The sequence below is a fragment of the Portunus trituberculatus genome, chromosome 6 (genome assembly GCF_017591435.1).
Source record: "Portunus trituberculatus isolate SZX2019 chromosome 6, ASM1759143v1, whole genome shotgun sequence".
NCBI classification, from domain to species: Eukaryota; Metazoa; Arthropoda; class Malacostraca; order Decapoda; family Portunidae; genus Portunus; species Portunus trituberculatus.
This window is the reverse complement of record NC_059260.1, coordinates 8,029,525-8,047,501: the sequence shown is the minus strand read 5'-3', so window position 1 is coordinate 8,047,501 and position 17,977 is coordinate 8,029,525. Positions and strand designations below refer to the sequence as shown.

Genomic DNA, 17,977 nt, shown 5'->3' with positions numbered 1-17,977 from the left:
AGGAAATATTCGCCCTTCACCAAGCAAAACCAAGGAAATATTCGCCCTTCACCAAGCAAAGACAAGGAAATATTCGCCCTTCACCAAGCAAAGACAAGGAAATATTCGCCCTTCACCAAGCAAAGACAAGGAAATATTCGCCCTTCACCAAGCAAAGACAAGGAAATATTCGCCCTTCACCAAGCAAAGACAAGGAAATATTCGCCCTTCACCAAGCAAAGACAAGGAAATATTCGCCCTTCACCAAGCAAAGACAAGGAAATATTCGCCCTTCACCAAGAAAGACAAGGAAATATTCGCCCTTCACCAAGCAAAGACAAGGAAATATTCGCCCTTCACCAAGCAAAGACAAGGAAATTTCACACAAGCAAAGACAAGGAAATATTCGCCCTTCACCAAGCAAAGACAAGGAAATATTCGCCCACCAAGCAAAGACAAGGAAATTCACCAAGCAAAGACAAGGAAATATTCGCACCAAGCAAAGACAAGGAAATATTCGCCCAAGCAAAGACAAGGAAATATTCGCCCTTCACCAAGCAAAGACAAGGAAATATTCGCCCTTCACCAAGCAAAGACAAGGAAATATTCACCAAGCAAAGACAAGGAAATATTCGCCCTTCACCAAGCAAAGACAAGGAAATATTCGCCCTTCACCAAGCAAAGACAAGGAAATATTCGCCCTTCACCAAGCAAAGACAAGGAAATTCGCCCTTCATTCGCCCTTCACCAAGCAAAGACAAGGAAATATTCGCCCTTCACCAAGCAAAGACAAGGAAATATTCGCCCTTCACCAAGCAAAGACAAGGAAATATTCGCCCTTCACCAAGCAAAGACAAGGAAATATTCGCCCTTCACCAAGCAAAGACAAGGAAATATTCGCCCTTCACCAAGCAAAGACAAGGAAATATTCGCCCTTCACCAAGCAAAGACAAGGAAATATTCGCCCTTCACCAAGCAAAGACAAGGAAATATTCGCCCTTCACCAAGCAAAGACAAGGAAATATTCGCCCTTCACCAAGCAAAGACAAGGAAATATTCGCCCTTCACCAAGCAAAGACAAGGAAATATTCGCCCTTCACCAAGCAAAGACAAGGAAATATTCGCCCTTCACCAAGCAAAGACAAGGAAATATTCGCCCTTCACCAAGCAAAGACAAGGAAATATTCGCCCTTCACCAAGCAAAGACAAGGAAATATTCGCCCTTCACCAAGCAAAGACAAAGACAAGGAAATATTCGCCCTTCACCAAGCAAAGACAAGGAAATATTCGCCCTTCACCAAGCACCAAGCAAAGACAAGGAAATATTCGCCCTTCACCAAGCAAAGACAAGGAAATATTCGCCCTTCACCAAGCAAAGACAAGGAAATATTCGCCCTTCACCAAGCAAAGACAAGGAAATATTCGCCCTTTACCAAGGAAAGACAAGGAAATATTCGCCCTTCACCAAGCAAAGACAAGGAAATATTCGCCCTTCACCAAGCAAAGACAAGGAAATATTCGCCCTTCACCAAGCAAAGACAAGCAAATTTTCGCCATTCACCAAGCAAAGACAAGGAAATTCACCAAGCAAAGATAAGGAAATATTCGCCATTCACCAAAAGCAAAGAAATATTCGCCCTTCACCAAGCAAAGACAAGGAAATATTCGCCCTTCACCAAGCAAAGACAAGGAAATATTCGCCCTTCACCAAGCAAAGACAAGGAAATATTCGCTCTTCACCAAGTAAAACCAAGGAAATATTCGCCCTTCACCAACCAAAACAAATATTCGCATCAACCAAAAACAAGCAAAAACAAGAAAAATTTGCCCTTCACCAAACAAAAACAAGCAAAGGCAAGGAAATATTCGCTCCTCAGCAAGCAAAACAAGAAAAAATAGCCCTTCACCAAGGAAAAATAAATAAATAATACACACAAACTAACAAGGAAATAATGAGCAAATAATACACGCCTTCCATCCCCAAGGGAGGCGGTGGCGTAGAGGAAAAGGTGGTGAGCGGTGGGATCGGGCAGACGTCCATGCGTAGGTTGGAATCTCACCACGTGCAACCTTGAAACTTTGTCATTTCTCTAGTTATTTAAAGTTACCTACATGTCACCAGGATACCCAGGTTCTAGGGGGAGGTGTAATTGCCTTACACCAAAGATGCGCTTGGATGGTGATATGGGTCTTAATATGGGAACCACTATAAATGAAATTGCCTACAGAGCCTGGAAGTCTACTTGAAGAGTACGTTTAGGAAGAGCTGTTCAGCTTCCACCCATTAATGGCGCAGGCAATTTCATTTATAGTGGCACCCATATTATGGCCCATATCACCACCCAAGCGCATCTTTAGTGTATTCACCTACAACCTCAGTATCATGGTGATATGTAGTTTACTTTAAACCACTCGACAAATGGCATAGTTTCAAGAAAGTACGTGGTGGGACTCCAACCTACGCGTGGACGTATGCCCGATCCCACGCTCACCACCGTATCCACTACGCCACCGATAATGGGTGGAAGATGGACAGCGCTTTCCATCCTCAAGTAAATCTACAGACGTTGTAGGCTAGAAAATAAATAGAAAAGAATGAAAAAAAAGCAGTCAAGGAGATAATCGCCCTGCTCACCGCTCCTTGGAATCCTGAGATGGAGTCTTGTGATATTTGATATTTATACACAGACACAAGTTCCTTCATCTATGCCGCCGTGATACAGTGAAACCATGCGCGCTTTGGGTAGGAAGGGTCTCCAAGCTCACGAGTTCGAATCCTGTCCACGGTCCGAGTGTAGGTAGGATTTCCTCACTCGGGGCAACGGTTCCCTAGCCAGCGTGTGGGCTTTTAGATAGGAGCTATCCCCCAAAAAGTACCTCCTTTAGCCCATAAATTTCAATGAAAAAAGCCTACATGGTATGAATAAAGAAGAAACAAAAAAAAAAATCTCTCAGTCTCAGTAGCAAGTAATAAGCAGTCAATGTTTTCAATATCGTAGTTCCTCAATGTTACGACCGTGACGAAATATTCTGACAAGTGTGACGTTACTTACTATTGCGAGAGAGCGGACGTGTGTATACTCAATCATCGTGTATGAGCGTGTGTAATACATATGTAGATATAACATACAAGAGTACATTACACATGGGATGTATTCGACGTAAATATATGATCTCTCTCTCTCTCTCTCTCTCTCTCTCTCTCTCTCTCTCTCTCTCTCTCTCTCTCTCTCTCTCTATCTATCTATCTATCTCTCCCTTTCCTTCCCTTCCTCTCCTTTCTTCCCTCTCCCTCCCTCTCTCTCTCCCTCTCTCTCTCTCTCTCTCTCTCTCTCTCTCTCTCTCTCTCTCTCTCTCTCTCTCTCTCTCTCTCTCTCTCTCTCTCTCTCTCTCTCTCTCTCTCTCTCTCTCTCTCTCTTCTCTCTCCATGCACCGTGCGAGGGAAATTAAATACCAGCAGAAAAAATCCAGCTAACACATCCCTGAAATGAATGAAGGTACGCAATGAATGATGAAAGTTCCGTCATACACAAGGCAAATGTCAAGTATTATATGCAAATGCAGGTATTATATGTATGCATAAATGTGTTTTTTTTTCTTTTATTATTCCGATGAAATATGCAGTAGGTTCCATGCTACTAATAAAACATCCCTTCTCTTTGACGCAACCTGGCTCCTGTGCGTGTGTGTGTGTGTGTGTGTGTGTGTGTGTGTGTGTGTGTGTGTGTGTGTGTGTGTGTGTGTGTGTGTCCCAGTTACTTCCTAGCACGTTGGCTGTATTTTCACGCCGTGATTAGCGAGACACTTCAGAATCCTTGCTCTCCTGTGCTGTATACAAGACAATGTTAACACCAGTAATGTGGTAATAAGAAGAGGGAGAGGAAGGAGAAAAGGATGAACAAGAATAAGAAGGACAAGGAGAACGAATAAAGAAGAAAAAAAATACAGAAGTTTGAAATGCACACTTGCAGGCTTCCACTTGTCCGTTATCCCGCAGATGTCAGGTGTGGCGGTGGCTCAGTTCACGGGACACTCAGCCTCTTTCTCTATCTTGGTTCCTGTCACCGCGCCCACGTAACTCTCAGCTCCATTGCAACGTGGAGGCAGTAACAGCAGTGGTCGTGTCTGGCCTCCTCTCTCTACACTATCAGAGTGAACGGTGACTAGAATCTTCATCTTAATCTCTTCAGTATCAGGACGAGTTTCCATATTCATTCTGGTTACAGTTATGGCGAGATTATCCAGCTTCAGAAACACGTGTTGGGATTAGAATAGTAAAGACTCTGGCCAATAATCTTTTGACCTCCATAGACACTGCCTAATGAAAATGAAAACCGTCTAATCATACCCAAAAGTCAAGATAAAATGAGTCTCAGTACTGAAGGGATTATGAATGGGTGTGGGACGGAGAGAGAGGTGTTCTATCCTTTTTTTCAGCACTCCATTGTGCATTGCTTCTCCCCACTTGCTTGTTCTTGTTTCTTCACTTGTTATTTCTCCAGTTCAGCCTGCTCTCAGTCTACTCTCAGTTTCTACAGTCACTCCTATTAGTTAGCCTACTGTGACGGCTTCTTGCAGCTTCCCTTATTTTCTTATATTCTATGTTCTTATTCTTCAGTCCATCATCTATTCCTCAAGCCCATACTCTTCTTCCTACCCTTCTTATTCTTTCCACTCGCTCTCATCTCCCTTCCTCTTTCTCCTCCTCCTCCTCCTCCCAACTCCACAACACACGAGAGCCAACACACAGCACAACACAACACAACACAATCAGGCCAGTACTCACGCAGCACGTTGATAGTGACGGACGTGGACGAGGGCTCCGTGATGTTGTTGTTGAGTGCCTGGCAGGTGAGAGTAGCGCCCTGCAGTGACCGGGACGCCACCACGCTGATCCTGCTGGCCACGCCCTTCTCACTTAGTGTCACCAGCTGCAGGGAAACGAGTCAAGTGTGAGAGAAGGAAAATTGCGTTTTTTGAGTGTTTATATTGGAGAAAATTGTACTTTTCAGTATTTTGAATGGAAGAAAGTTGTTTTTAAGTGTTTTAAATAGAAGACAATTGATTTTAAATGCTTGAAAAAGAAAGTTCTCTATTAACGGTAATTCAAGGTGTTTTCTCAGTGTTTTTATTGGTTAAGATGGTAACAGTGGTCCTGTCAGCCACGCCATTCTCACTCAGTCACGAAGAGCGAGGCGGCGAGATGGGAGTGCGAGGGAAGGAGTGCAAGAATGTTGTGAAAAATCCTCCGTGATTTATGTACTCATTTTTAAACTCTGTGCTCGTTCCTACTAGTAGTTTACAAATGCCATAGTGAAGGTTGGTTGTCTTCTCTCAGGTGTGCTTTGCGTTAAGTACCCTTAAAAAGTAACTTTATTAGTCTGTCAAACTCTCACCAGATTCATAGAAACTTCAAGAAAAATTCACAACTTGCACTGGACTCTTCTATCACTCAGGTCATGAAAACACCTTTAAAACTTCCAATACCTGCCACTACCGCCTGCTCAACTATCGATAAAAAGATGAAAACTCCCCTAAAAATTGCTACAACTTTCACTACAACATGTTAGATTACCACTAGTAATATGAAAACAATTAAAAATCGTAATAACGTCCACTAGAGTAACTAAATCTTGTTAAACTATTACTAGAACCACGAAAAATACCAATAACTTTCACCAGACCCGTAGAACCATAAGAACAAAACCTTTACTAAACTCTTAAACTATACATACATAAAAAGAAGCTTAAAAAAATCCAACAACTTCCACTAGACCATTTCAAAAACAACAGGAGACAAGACAGAGAGCCATTTAAAGAACACAAGCCTTCCAGAGACATTCGCGTGAGATGCAAGGCAGTAAAGCAATGGGTGGAATTACACTGCATTCTTACAAGGACAGGAGAGAGGAGCGCGTGTTTAGAGGGACAGGTGTGTGCGCTGGGTTGAATGAGGCGGCTAGACTGTGATGAGATGTGCTGGAGGGGAAACAGGAGGAGTATTGTGAGAAAAGAGAGAGAGAGAGAGAGAGAGAGAGAGAGAGAGAGAGAGAGAGAGAGAGAGAGAGAGAGAGAGAGAGAGAGAGAGAGAGAGAGAGAGAGAGAGAGAGAGTTTTTGTGTGCCTATGTGTAGAGGGACGGTATATGTCAGTGAGTGTGTGATGTGTGCGGTGAGTGTGTGTAGAGTGCACCAGACAGGAGAGAAAGTGAGTGGCGACCAGGCGAGGGAGGAGTGAGAAAGGCTGAGCAAACAGAAACCTTACAACACGAGAGGCGGGACAATGCTGTACCTGCAAACCAACACAGACACACAGACCGAGGATGTGAGGAGCCGTGTGTCTCGCCCTAACCAACACCAACACTAGGGACAGCAATGAAGGCGAGGCAGGTACCATGATTAGGATTATGAGCGAGACCAAGACGAAGACCAAGGATATGAAACACAAACAGAGGATGTGAGGAGCCGTGTGTCTCGCCTTAACCAACATCAACACTAGGGACAGCAATGAAGTCGAGACCAAGACCAAGGATGTGAGGAGCCGCGTGCCTCACCCTCCCTAACCAACATTAACACTGAGGACAACAATCGAGAGTTTTAATTCAAGGCAGTAACCAAGATCAGGATTAAGAGCGAGACCAAGAACAAGAGCAGGATGGGATTCAGATTATGAACACTAATACTAGTAGACTATGCTACATATTGACTGTTTTCTAGTTACGCATTTTTTTCTTAATATATTTCATACACGTTTAATCTGATCTATTCATTTATTTTGTATCAAGTAAACTGACCAAGAGAACTCCTTAAAAAAAGCCTGTTTAACTTCTCGCTCTTAGAAAAGCAAAAGGAAATGGTTTAAAAATGCAAATACGTCAGTTCACTACCAGAGCTGCCTTCTTTCTACTCCTCTTGTAAAACGGCTCAGGTCACAGGAAGGACAAACACATAAACACACACTACAATTTGTTCGCGCACTCAATTGACACTTCATTAACGTTGCTCTTACTGTACGAAGCTTGCATTTCTGTATTAACTCCCCACTCTCTCTCTCTCTCTCTCTCTCTCTCTCTCTCTCTCTCTCTCTCTCTCTCTCTTCCTTTAGCTGAATCTACTCCATTTACATAATTGAGCAAATATTCACATGAGCTTGCGTAATAAAATGCGTAACGAGGAGTTGAGCCGACGTTACCTTTATTAGCAGTAATCTGAATCTTAAACCAATACAACATTAAGATATGCTAACTAAAATCACATTAGTTATGCAATTAGGCTTGGAAATTACGCAGCGGTAGTGACAATAACGCCGCCACTCCAGTCCATTGCTGATTAAAAACGTGCTGGTGTAAACTTCTAGTGAGTATTTTATGGAGCTGCTTCCGATAAATTCATGTCTGCTCAGTTAATAGCTTTCAGTGATCTGCTGCTGCGATAAAGAGACTTCGAGGTGAATAGCGAGGTGTTAATAGTACATGAGCTTTAGTCTATGTACTGACAGCCACTTGACGCACGTACTGGTTGGCTATTAGAGAATGCGTTTTTTTTTTCAGCGTTTTTTTGTGCTTACTCTGATGGTTGTCTGGATTCAGATGGTAGTTATTGGGCTTTTCGTGGTTCTAGTGATAGTTCAACAGAGGCGAGTGGAAGTTATTGCGATTTTTAAGGGTTTTCATAATTCTACTGGTAGTTAAACAGGGTCTAGTGAAAAGTTCAACAGAGGCTTATGGAAATTATTGCGATTTCTAAGAGTTTTTATCATTCCATTGGTAGTTAAACTGGGTCAAGTGATAGTTCAACAGAGGCGAGTGGAATTTATTGAGAGTTTTAAGGGCTTTCAACAATATAGTGCTAGTTAAACATACTCTAGTGATAGTTCAACAGAGGCTAATGGAAGTTATTGTGATTTTGAAGGGTTTTTATCATTCCACTGGTAGTTAAACAGGGTCTAGTGATAGTTCAACAGAGGCGAGTGGAATTTATTGTGACTTTTAAGGGCTTTCACCAATCTAGTGGTAGTTTAACATGGTCTAGTGATTGTTCAACAGAGGCTAATGGAAGTTATTGTGATTTTGAAAGGTTTTTATCATTCCACTGGTAGTTAAACAGGGTCTAGTGATAGTTCAAGGGCGGGGAATGGAAGTTATTGTGACTCTTAAGGATTCATCAATCTAGTGGTAGTTTAACATGGCCTAGTGATTGTTCAACAGAGGCTAATGAAAGTTATTGCGATTTTTAAGAGTTTTTATCATTTCACTGGTAGTTAAACTGGGTCTAGTGATAGTTCAACAGAGGCTAATGGAAGTTATTGCAATTTTAAAGCGTTTTCATCATTCTATTGGTACTTAAACAGAGTCTAGTGATAGTTCACGAGAAGGAAGTGGAAGTTATTGCGATTTCTAAGGGTTTTGATCATTCAAGTGGTAGTTTAACATGGTCTAGTGGAAGTAACTCTGAATGTCAAGTGTGATCTGCCGGGAAACACTAAAAGCATCAAGTGAAGGATTTTTTTAGATCATTAACGGAATCTGAATTTTGTATTTGGCATCACAAACAAAACAAAAAAAAACAAACTGGAATTCACACGAGCAGAGGATTTTCAAGCCTAGACAAGCAAAAAAAAAACTCAACCAACGATTTTTCACGTCATAAGCGGAATCTGAATGCTGTAGTGTGCATTATTGTGCCGCTGGTTGGAGGAAGAAGGACACACAGACACACACACACACACACACACACACACACACACACACACACACACACACACACACACACACACACATAAGCACAGGAGACGGGATCTGGGAGTGTTTGCTGCGGGAGGGTAGAAGGAGGGAGAGAGAGAGGGAGGGAGAGCAAGCATAGGCTGTGTTTAGGCGAGGCATTGCGGGGGAGACTGCGTATAATGAGGACGTGATAGAGAAGTGTGTGTGGAGAGCAGTGTAAGCTGGTGGTGATGAGGCGGTTAGGTGAGGCGTGCGTCGGGATGGAAGGGTGGAAACAACAGCAAACAGCAAACAGCAAACAGGCAAGATGGGCAGGAAAGGATGAGAGGAAGGAAAGAGGGAAGGAGAGGCAAGAGAAAGGAAGGTTGGCAGATACAGAGATGACTGGGATTGGAAGACGCGATTGGCAATGTGAGGTGAACACGAGTACAAAGGCTGTAATGGATGAGAGAGAGAGAGAGAGAGAGAGAGAGAGAGAGAGAGAGAGAGAGAGAGAGAGAGAGAGAGAGAGAGAGAGAGAGAGAGAGAGAGAGAGAGAGAGAGAGAGAGAGAGAGAGAGAGAGAGAGAGAGAGAGAGAGAGAGAGAGAGAGAGAGAGAGAGAGAGAGAGAGAGAGAGAGAGAGAGAGAGAGAGAGAGAGAGAGAGAGAGAGAGAGAGAGAGAGTATATTGGAGGGACAGATACACCTCGTTGCCTGACTTACTGACTTGGCGATATTAGCACGAAAAAAAGGGGGAAAAAAATGGGAACAGTATTGTATGTCATAGGTGTCCATGTATATTGCACAGCGGCGCAGGGGACACAAAGGGACACGGGCAAAAAGAGACACAGTGGCATAGCGGGACACAAATGCACAGTGAGACAGATAAACAAATGGACACAAAGGGTGGACACACACAGGGGACACAGAGGCACAAACGGATGCAAACACAAGAGGGACACCAGCTGGAACGGGAAAGCCATCCATCCGCTAATCTGAATGGTCGTCACACCTTCCAAGCTTTTTCATATCCCAACCTTTTTGTTCCCCATAAGTTTCACTCCGGCGTGCACAAAGGAACACAAAGGAAGGACGAGCATCAATAGTGTGTGTTCTTACGAGGCTGTCTGGTTTAAGTTACAGTAGTGCTTCCTAATCTAAGTTCTGACATCCTTCTGGCGTCTTGTGTTTTGTGAAATTAATTGTATATATAAAAACAAGACATAAATTCACTAGTTTTAAGTAATATTAGAACATAGAAAGTAGATACTCGGTAGAACTGTCATACTGGGAGGTTTCAAGACATTTATCCCTTTATTTTGACTTACTCTCTCGCACCTGCATGAGGAATGGCATCTGAGTAAACCTTTTTATATTCACTAGTTTTAAGTAATATTTTGAACACAGAAAATAGAACTGTCATGTAGGGAAGTTTCAAGACATGTATCCCTTTATTTTGACTTCCTATCTCGGACCTGCATGGGAACTGGCAACTAAGTAGGCCTTTTCTTTTTCGTTTCATGTTGCCCTTGGCCAGTTTCTCCGTCTTATATATAAAAAGATAGTGTATAATAAAACTAAAACGTGATACTGAAGGTCCTATTTTTATTCATTTATTATTTTTGTTTATACCACGTGGGCTTTTCACAGGAAATTATGGGCTGAAGGGGATACTGTTTGGGGGTACCTCCTATCTCAAAGCCCACCCGCTAGGAAACCGTTGCCCCGAGTGAGGAAGCCCACCCTACACTCGGACCATGGACATGATTCGAACCCGTGCGCTTGGAGACCCCTCGGACCCCAAAGCACGCATGGTTCCACTGTACCACGGCGGGCCCCTATGCCACAAACGAGTATAATCCGAAGACTGCTAACGAATATTCAAGAAGCGATATGAAGGAATTCTTGGCATGGGAGGTTTCAAGACATTTATCTCCGAATTTTGGCTAATTCTTCATTAATCTTTAAGGGAACTAGCATTTTAAGTAAACCTTTTTCATTTATTTTATTCAATCATTCAGTTTTTGTCCTTGGCTAGTTTCTCCTTTACATGAAAAAATAAAATATTCTTTTCTGACGCCATTCGCGCAGTGCCGGAAGGAATAGTGGAGGACACTATGGTTACGCGTTCTTCACTAAGACAGCCAGCAACACACGGCGAACAACGCATACAGTTTTTTCTCCTTAAGGATTTGTTTGCGTTCTGGTAGGATAATGAACAAAAACAAAAAAAGAAATGAGAGAGAGAGAGAGAGAGAGAGAGAGAGAGAGAGAGAGAGAGAGAGAGAGAGAGAGAGAGAGAGAGAGAGAGAGAGAGAGAGAGAGAAACACGAAAAGAATAAAGAACGTTGAAGTTACAATGCTGCTGATTAAACTTAGCGTAGTGTTGTTACGATGATGTTTTACTATGCCAGTAATCACACGCTGCCAATCTGAACCCTTTCAGTACTATATGACGTGTTTCCTTAACTCTTTCAGTACCTTGACGCGTTTCCATATTAATTTTGCTTACTATTTAGCGATTTTATACAACTTCAGAAACTCGCGTGGCTGATTAAAAGAGTTAAGACTGTAGCCATTCATCTTCTGGCCTTCATAGACTCTTCCTAATGTCAATAAAATGGTCTAATCGTACACAAATCTTAAGGTAAAAGTATGTCTCAGTATTGAAGGAGTTAATGACAAACCACTCTCACTATTCTGCAGGCACCTTTAATCATTATACTGGCTAAGCACTGTGTAATCTAGTCTTTCCGTTCCCTGTCCTCACTTACTGGTGGTCTAAAGAACTTCATTCCTCCAGTGCCTCTTGTATTGTGCATTGCTCTTATCGCATAAAATACGATCCCTATTTCATTATTATTTAGAGGCAGCGAGTGAGTGACCAGCGCGCGAGCCAGGTTTCTGAGTTTGGGTCATGCAGAAATCTAGCCAATTTTCAAACCATCGCGGACCTCAGGTGGAGTCTGCCGCTATTGTATGTCGCCGCCATTAACTTGTGTCTCGTGCGTCCTCCTCCTCCAGGCGCAGGTGTCCAATGTCTCTCTGGATTCCTTCTCTCCACCTCACTCTTTGTCTTCCCCAGCTAGTTCTCCTCCCTCCACCTGGCTCCTCCATGCTATCTTAACAGGCCCTTCCTCTTCCATCCTGCCATGGTTACACGTCCATACCACTCACACACACTTCTCTTGCCTTCTCCACAATTACCACTACTCCTGTCTGCAATGTATTTTTACTATCCTACATTCACTCAGTACTGCGACATGACTTTCTGCAACCTGTCCTGAAGACCAGACCCTGCCCGCGGCACTATACTGTACAGACAAGCGCAATCACTAAACCTTTAGGTACAGATGACTTTCCTGGCGGCGTAAAAGCAGAGAACATTAACATAATATCTTAGGTGAAATGGCGATCAACTTGTAATTCCTTAGTTTTCTGCAACATTTTGGTCAATCTCCTTCACAAGAAAAGAACAATAGACGTGAAACTAAACTCAAAATCTCGTCTTCACGGCCACAAGTCTTCAGGGCATTACAGAAATAAGCGCAATTTGGTGTCGTTTTGTAGAATTACTGTCAGTGTTACGCGCTCTTTAAGTGAAGCCGCGTCTGTGAGATGGCGCAGATACCGATGTTTAAGAAGACTCCAGGACACATCTGTATTGGTCGCAGGGCAAGACGCGGACGCCCTGCACCGCGACTTGGATCAATAGCGTTTTGAGACTCGCTGGAACGAAATATGCCCGTCAGTCTGCAGGTCATGAGATGCGTGTGGCCGTCAAGCCGCCCTGCACCACACTGGCCGCAGCTCACCGGCTCCCTCCTGCCGCTGATGTGTGGACGAGTGTGCCAAGCTGCAGCTATTGCCATCCCGCCGCCCTCATGCAAATTCTACTTACTAAAACTTCATAGTGAATGTTATACCTAAAATTATTTCCTTCCTTATGTAATAAACTATGGAACTCCCAACCTGCTTCTGTATTTCCATCTTCCCATGACCTGAACTCATTTAAGAGGGAGGTTTCAATACATTTATCCCATTCCTTTGGCTAACTCTCTCTCACCAGCTCGGGAACTAGTATCTAACTGAGCCTTTTTTAATCGGTTTTGTTCCCTCTTATAAGAAAAAATCCTTAATCTATCCTACATTGTGACATGATATCACGTAACCATAACACAACCCGAAGGAATCTTATGTAATCTAACCAAGCCCCATAAAACATAACGTGACCTAAGAAGCTGTTGGTCTGTAAGCTGTGGCCTAGTGTGGCTGTGAGACTGAATAAGGTGAGGTGAGGTGAGGTGAGAACAGAACCAGCTAAGGCAGTGGATGTCTGTGTTTGGTGACCGGACGCTGAGAGGTCACCAGGTCCTAGCTGCATGTTTACAACCTACTGCAGATGCCATTGTCCTATTTTTCTAATATTTATAATCTGGAACGCTGGCCAAGGGCTGGATCTAGTATATTTGCCCTGGAGGAACGTCCACAAAAGCCGCTGTAATGTGAAGCTATTAAACTTTTCATTTTTCATATACGAGTCAATACATTCCCGGGAGATGAACTGGTATTACTCATTCTTCATGCAAGGCCAGTGGAGGTGAGTGCAGGCATCTGATATTGCTCATTTAAAGGTGAGTCCACATAGGGAGGGAACACTGTAACCTGCCTATACTTTACATGGCTTTTTATCTTATTCACTTGCATATCATTTTTGCTGTTCTTAAATGCTCCAGCGACTCACCACCACTACTTTTGTCAGGCAACAGTGGAAGTTCCCGTGATTTTCAAGTGTGCGTACAAAATTCCACTGATAGTTTAGCACAAATTTAGCATCATCATTAGAGAAAAACACTCGGCAGAACCCAAACAATCTCTCTATCTCTCTGTCTCACTCTCTCTCTCGTGTGTGTGTGTGTGTGTGTGTGTGTGTGTGTGTGTGTGTGTGTGTGTGTGTGTGTGTGTGTGTGTTTAATTCACTGTTTGATCTGCTGCAGTCTCTGACGAGACAGCCAGACGTTACCCTACGGAATGAGCTCAGAGCTCATTATTTCCGATCTTCGGATAGGCCTGAGACCAGGCACACACCACACACCGGGACAACAAGGTCACAACTCCTCGATTTACATCCCGTACCTACTCACTGCTAGGTGAACAGGGGCTACACGTGAAAGGAGACACACCCAAATATCTCCACCCGGCCGAGGAATCGAACCCCGGTCCTCTGGCTTGTGAAGCCAGCGCTCTAACCACTGAGCTACCGGGCCGTGTGTGTGTGTGTGTGTGTGTGTGTGTGTGTGTGTGTGTGTGTGTGTGTGTGTGTGTGTGTGTGTGTGTGTGTGTATTTATTTACTACAAGAACCTTCCCCCTCACCCCATCATTAAATAAAAAAACGAAAAACAGTCCACACCGCACTGGAAAGTCAAAGCAAAGCGCAGCACTCTTCTATATGGAAAACAAAACTACTATGATGCCTTTCTGCACTTTGAGGCCAGTGGTCGGCTTTAAACTTGTAAATATTAGAGAATCGTGTGCCGGTGGTGGTGGTGGTGGTGGTGGTGGTGGTGGTGATTGTAGCAGCTAAAGTCGCGGTGAGAGAGTAAAAGGTTGTCTAAAAGAGTAGGTGTTGACAGGTAAGTTCGCACAGATTGGCTCTCTCTCTCTCTCTCTCTCTCTCTCTCTCTCTCTCTCTCTTGTACCGAGGTTATGTTAAATGAAGAGATATGTAAGTTAAATATAAAAAAAGTCAAATCTCTCTCTCTCTCTCTCTCTCTCTCTCTCTCTCTCTCTCGTCTGACTTTCTTTTGTTTTCTCTTCTTTTCTTTTTATTTCTACCTCCTCCTGTTTCTTCCCTCTCCCTTCCTTCTCTGATTTACTCGTATTTTATTGCCTGCTATTTTCTTTTTCCTTCTTTCTTTTCTTCCCTCCTCCTCTCTCTCTTCGTTTCTCTCTCCACTTTGCACATTTTTCGTGGCCTCTTGCTTCCCTCCTCCTTTCTTTCCTTTCCTCTTTTTATTTTCTCTCCTTCTTGCATTTATTCCAAGGTCTCTCGTTTATTTTCTCTTTTCTCCCCTTCCCCCACAAATTTTCTTTATATCTTTGGTTTATACTAATTTTTGCGGGCTATATTTCTTCCTCCTTCCTTCCTTCCTTTCTTTCTGTCCTACTTTCACTCCTTTTCTTTGTCATCTTCCCCTCTTTTTTATAATTCACGATGTCTTTTTCCTTGCTTCTTCCACTGTTCCTTTTATTTCTTCTCTTTACATTAATTTCACGAGCTTACTTTCCTTCCCTACACTTTCTATGTTTTTATTCTTTCCCTTCATTTCCCTCTTCATTCTTTCTGCCACTCCTATTTTTCTCCTTTTCCTTCCTTTTTTCTTAGTACTTTATGATCTTGTTGTCTTTCCTCTCTCTATTTATTACTTACCACTATTTCTTCACTCCTTCCTTCCTTCCCTCCTTTATCACTTACTTTTTTCAGCCTCTAAACTTACTATCTCACTTTCCTTCCTTTCTTCTTTCCTTCCTTCCTTTCTCCATTACCTACTTTTAATCCTTCCTTTCCCTCTCCTCTTTACACCAGTTTTACAACCTCATTTTCCTTCCTTTCCCGCTTTTCTTCCAGGCTTCCACTCTTCCTTCCCTCCTTCATTTCCTTCCTAGCTTTACACTAATTTTACGACTCAAACCTTCCTCCCACCTCTTCGTTCTCAGCTCTCACACTTTTCCTTCACCCTTACGTAAGCCAGTCTTCTGAAACGCTTCACTCTCTTGCCACGACAACCATGAGTATTTTTAGAAGCCACAAAGACGATTACCAGGGTTCTCAAGGGCGCTTCTCCGCTTATTAATGTTGAAATCTTAATCTGCCACATCAACGTAGAACAAAAGCATCCTTAAAACTTTGGTAGCTTCAGATCGTCTACTTTTAAAGGTCACACAAATGGTCTCAGGGATGTTTCTCCTAATAAGGTTTGACATTTTGCCAATCTGCCGCTAGAACCACAAAATATAATCTTTAAATATTTATATAACATCATCATGACTGTTTTGAAAGCCCATAAAGATGATTCACTGCGGTATTTAGACTTTCTCATCTTAGTAATGTAGAAATTTGTCACTACAACAATAGGAAATTCTTACAACCGTTTGGAATTTCAACTAGAGAGAGCGTTTTGAATGTAGCAAAGGTGCAGTAATGTAATAATCTCGCTAGTTTGTCAATGGAAACATTAAAAAGCAAAGAAGGAAAGAACACCATTAAAAACCAGTGTCACTTCAACTAGACAGATGCCATTTGAAGTTAGCTGAGGTGCTGTTTAAGCGTGTCTCTTAATGTAGAAACTTCGCTAATCTGTCACTAGAAAAACAAAAAACACCAAAAACCAGCGTTACTTCAGCTAAACAAGAACCTTTTAAATATAACAGAGGTGCTGTCTATGAATTTCTAGTAATGTAGACAGCTCGTTAATCTGTCTCCAGAAAAAAAACAAAAAACATTAAAATAACAGTGTCACTTCATCTAGAGTCTAGACACAAGCCTTTTGAGTGGCTGGGTGCGTGGAAGAGTCTGGTAAGGCGTTTCTTAGTGTCACATCCTCACACACCTTGACACTTGACACACGTAACACACACCTGGTCCAGCCTCTCATACCTTGCCACGTGACACACTAAACACTCACCTGGTCCAGCCTCACACACCTTGACACTTGACACACTAAACATTCAACTGGTCCAGCCTCTCACACCTTGACACGTAACACACCCAACACACACCTGGTCCAGCCTCTCATACCTTGCCACGTGACACACTAAACACTCACCTGGTCCAGCCTCTCCCCGTCGCGCCACCAGGTGAGTGTGGGTGTCGGCGAGCCCTCCGCTGACTTGCAGGTGAGTTCTGTGTGCGCGCCCTCCTCCAGCGGCCCCACTGTGTTGATGACCTGGTCCCTGTTGTTGTTAGTGTTGACGATGGTGGGCGGCCCGGGTGGCACTGAGGAGAGAGGAAAAGGGTGGTCGGTATGTGATGAATCCTTAGCTTCATACACTACAAGGGTCTTATTTATATATACGGATTTACATATACGTATTTAAATATTAAGTTTTTTTTTTCATGTTCATTTTCTTAGTTCTCGTTGTCATTCTTCTATTTTTTGTCTGTCTGTTTACATGTCAGCTTGTTTGTCAGCCTGCATTTATTTTTCGCGTTTTCTTAGGTTGTCTACACTCTCTCTCTCTCTCTCTCTCTCTCTCTCTCTCTCTCTCTCTCTCTCTCTCTCTCTCTCTCTCTCTCTCTCTCTCTCTCTCTCTCTCTCTCTCTCTCTCTCTCTCTCCCTCTCTCTAGCTAGCAACAGTATCCCTTAACGAGGCCAATTAATGCAGCAGATTGCGACTTCCAATACAGTTTTGTTTGACCTTTTTTTCCAGTGTAGCGTAAAATTGTGATCGAGTCTGAATCAATAATGTTATTTCTGAACTTAAAGACACTGTTCAACTGGAGGTGTGTGTGTGTGTGTGTGTGTGTGTGTGTGTGTGTGTGTGTGTGTGTGTGTGTGTGTGTGTTTAAGAGAGTTTCATAACAAAATACAACAGAAATGTAAATGAAGGCAATGCAGTTACACCTAAATAAAGTAGAATGCGCTTATTACTTTTTTTTTTTCATTTATACCATGTGGGCTTTACACGGGAATTTATGGGCTAAAGGGGATACTTTTTCTGGTACCACCTATCTCAAAGCCCAACCGCTAGGAAACCGTTGCACCGAGTGAGGAAGCCCAACCTACACTCGGACCGTGGACAGGATTCGAACCCGTGCGCTTGGAGACCCCTCGGACCCCAAAGCGCGCATGGTTCCACGTCTTATCACAAAAAGCATCGTGAGAACCAACAAGTCAGCTGCTCTTTGCTCTCCTTCACATTTTTTTTTTTTTTTTTTGTGTAATATTAACCCCTTCAATACTGGGACGCATTTTTACCACGAGTTTTGGGTATGATTCGACGATTTTATTGACATTAGGAAGACTCTACGAAGGTCAGAAGATTAATGGCTACAGTCTTCACTATTTCAATCCCCCATAGCCTATATGTTTCTGAAGCTGTATGAAATAGTCAAATAATACACAGAACGAATATGGGAACGCGTCATGGTACTTAAGGGGTTAATAAAAATAGCGTTATATGAAATCACAATGTCATAAAACAAAAGTCGTGGCCGTTGAGAAAATAATAGCAGTGGTTCTATGATCTATGTTAGTGTGTGATGTATCTGATTTGTATTGATCATTTTTTTTGTTC

General features: G+C 42.9%; 1 protein-coding gene across 1 annotated transcript in view; it reads right to left on the bottom strand.

Moving 5' to 3' along the window:
• Positions 1 to 17,977, bottom strand: part of LOC123517387 (nephrin-like) — a 385,107-nt gene that overhangs the window by 79,768 nt on the left and 287,362 nt on the right. The window contains exons 4-5 of the mRNA XM_045277400.1: positions 16,507 to 16,676; positions 4,766 to 4,910 (exon numbers count right to left, since the gene is read on the bottom strand). Of these exons, the coding sequence (XP_045133335.1) occupies positions 4,766 to 4,910; positions 16,507 to 16,676 (315 nt within the window). The remainder of the gene's footprint in view (positions 1 to 4,765; positions 4,911 to 16,506; positions 16,677 to 17,977) is intronic.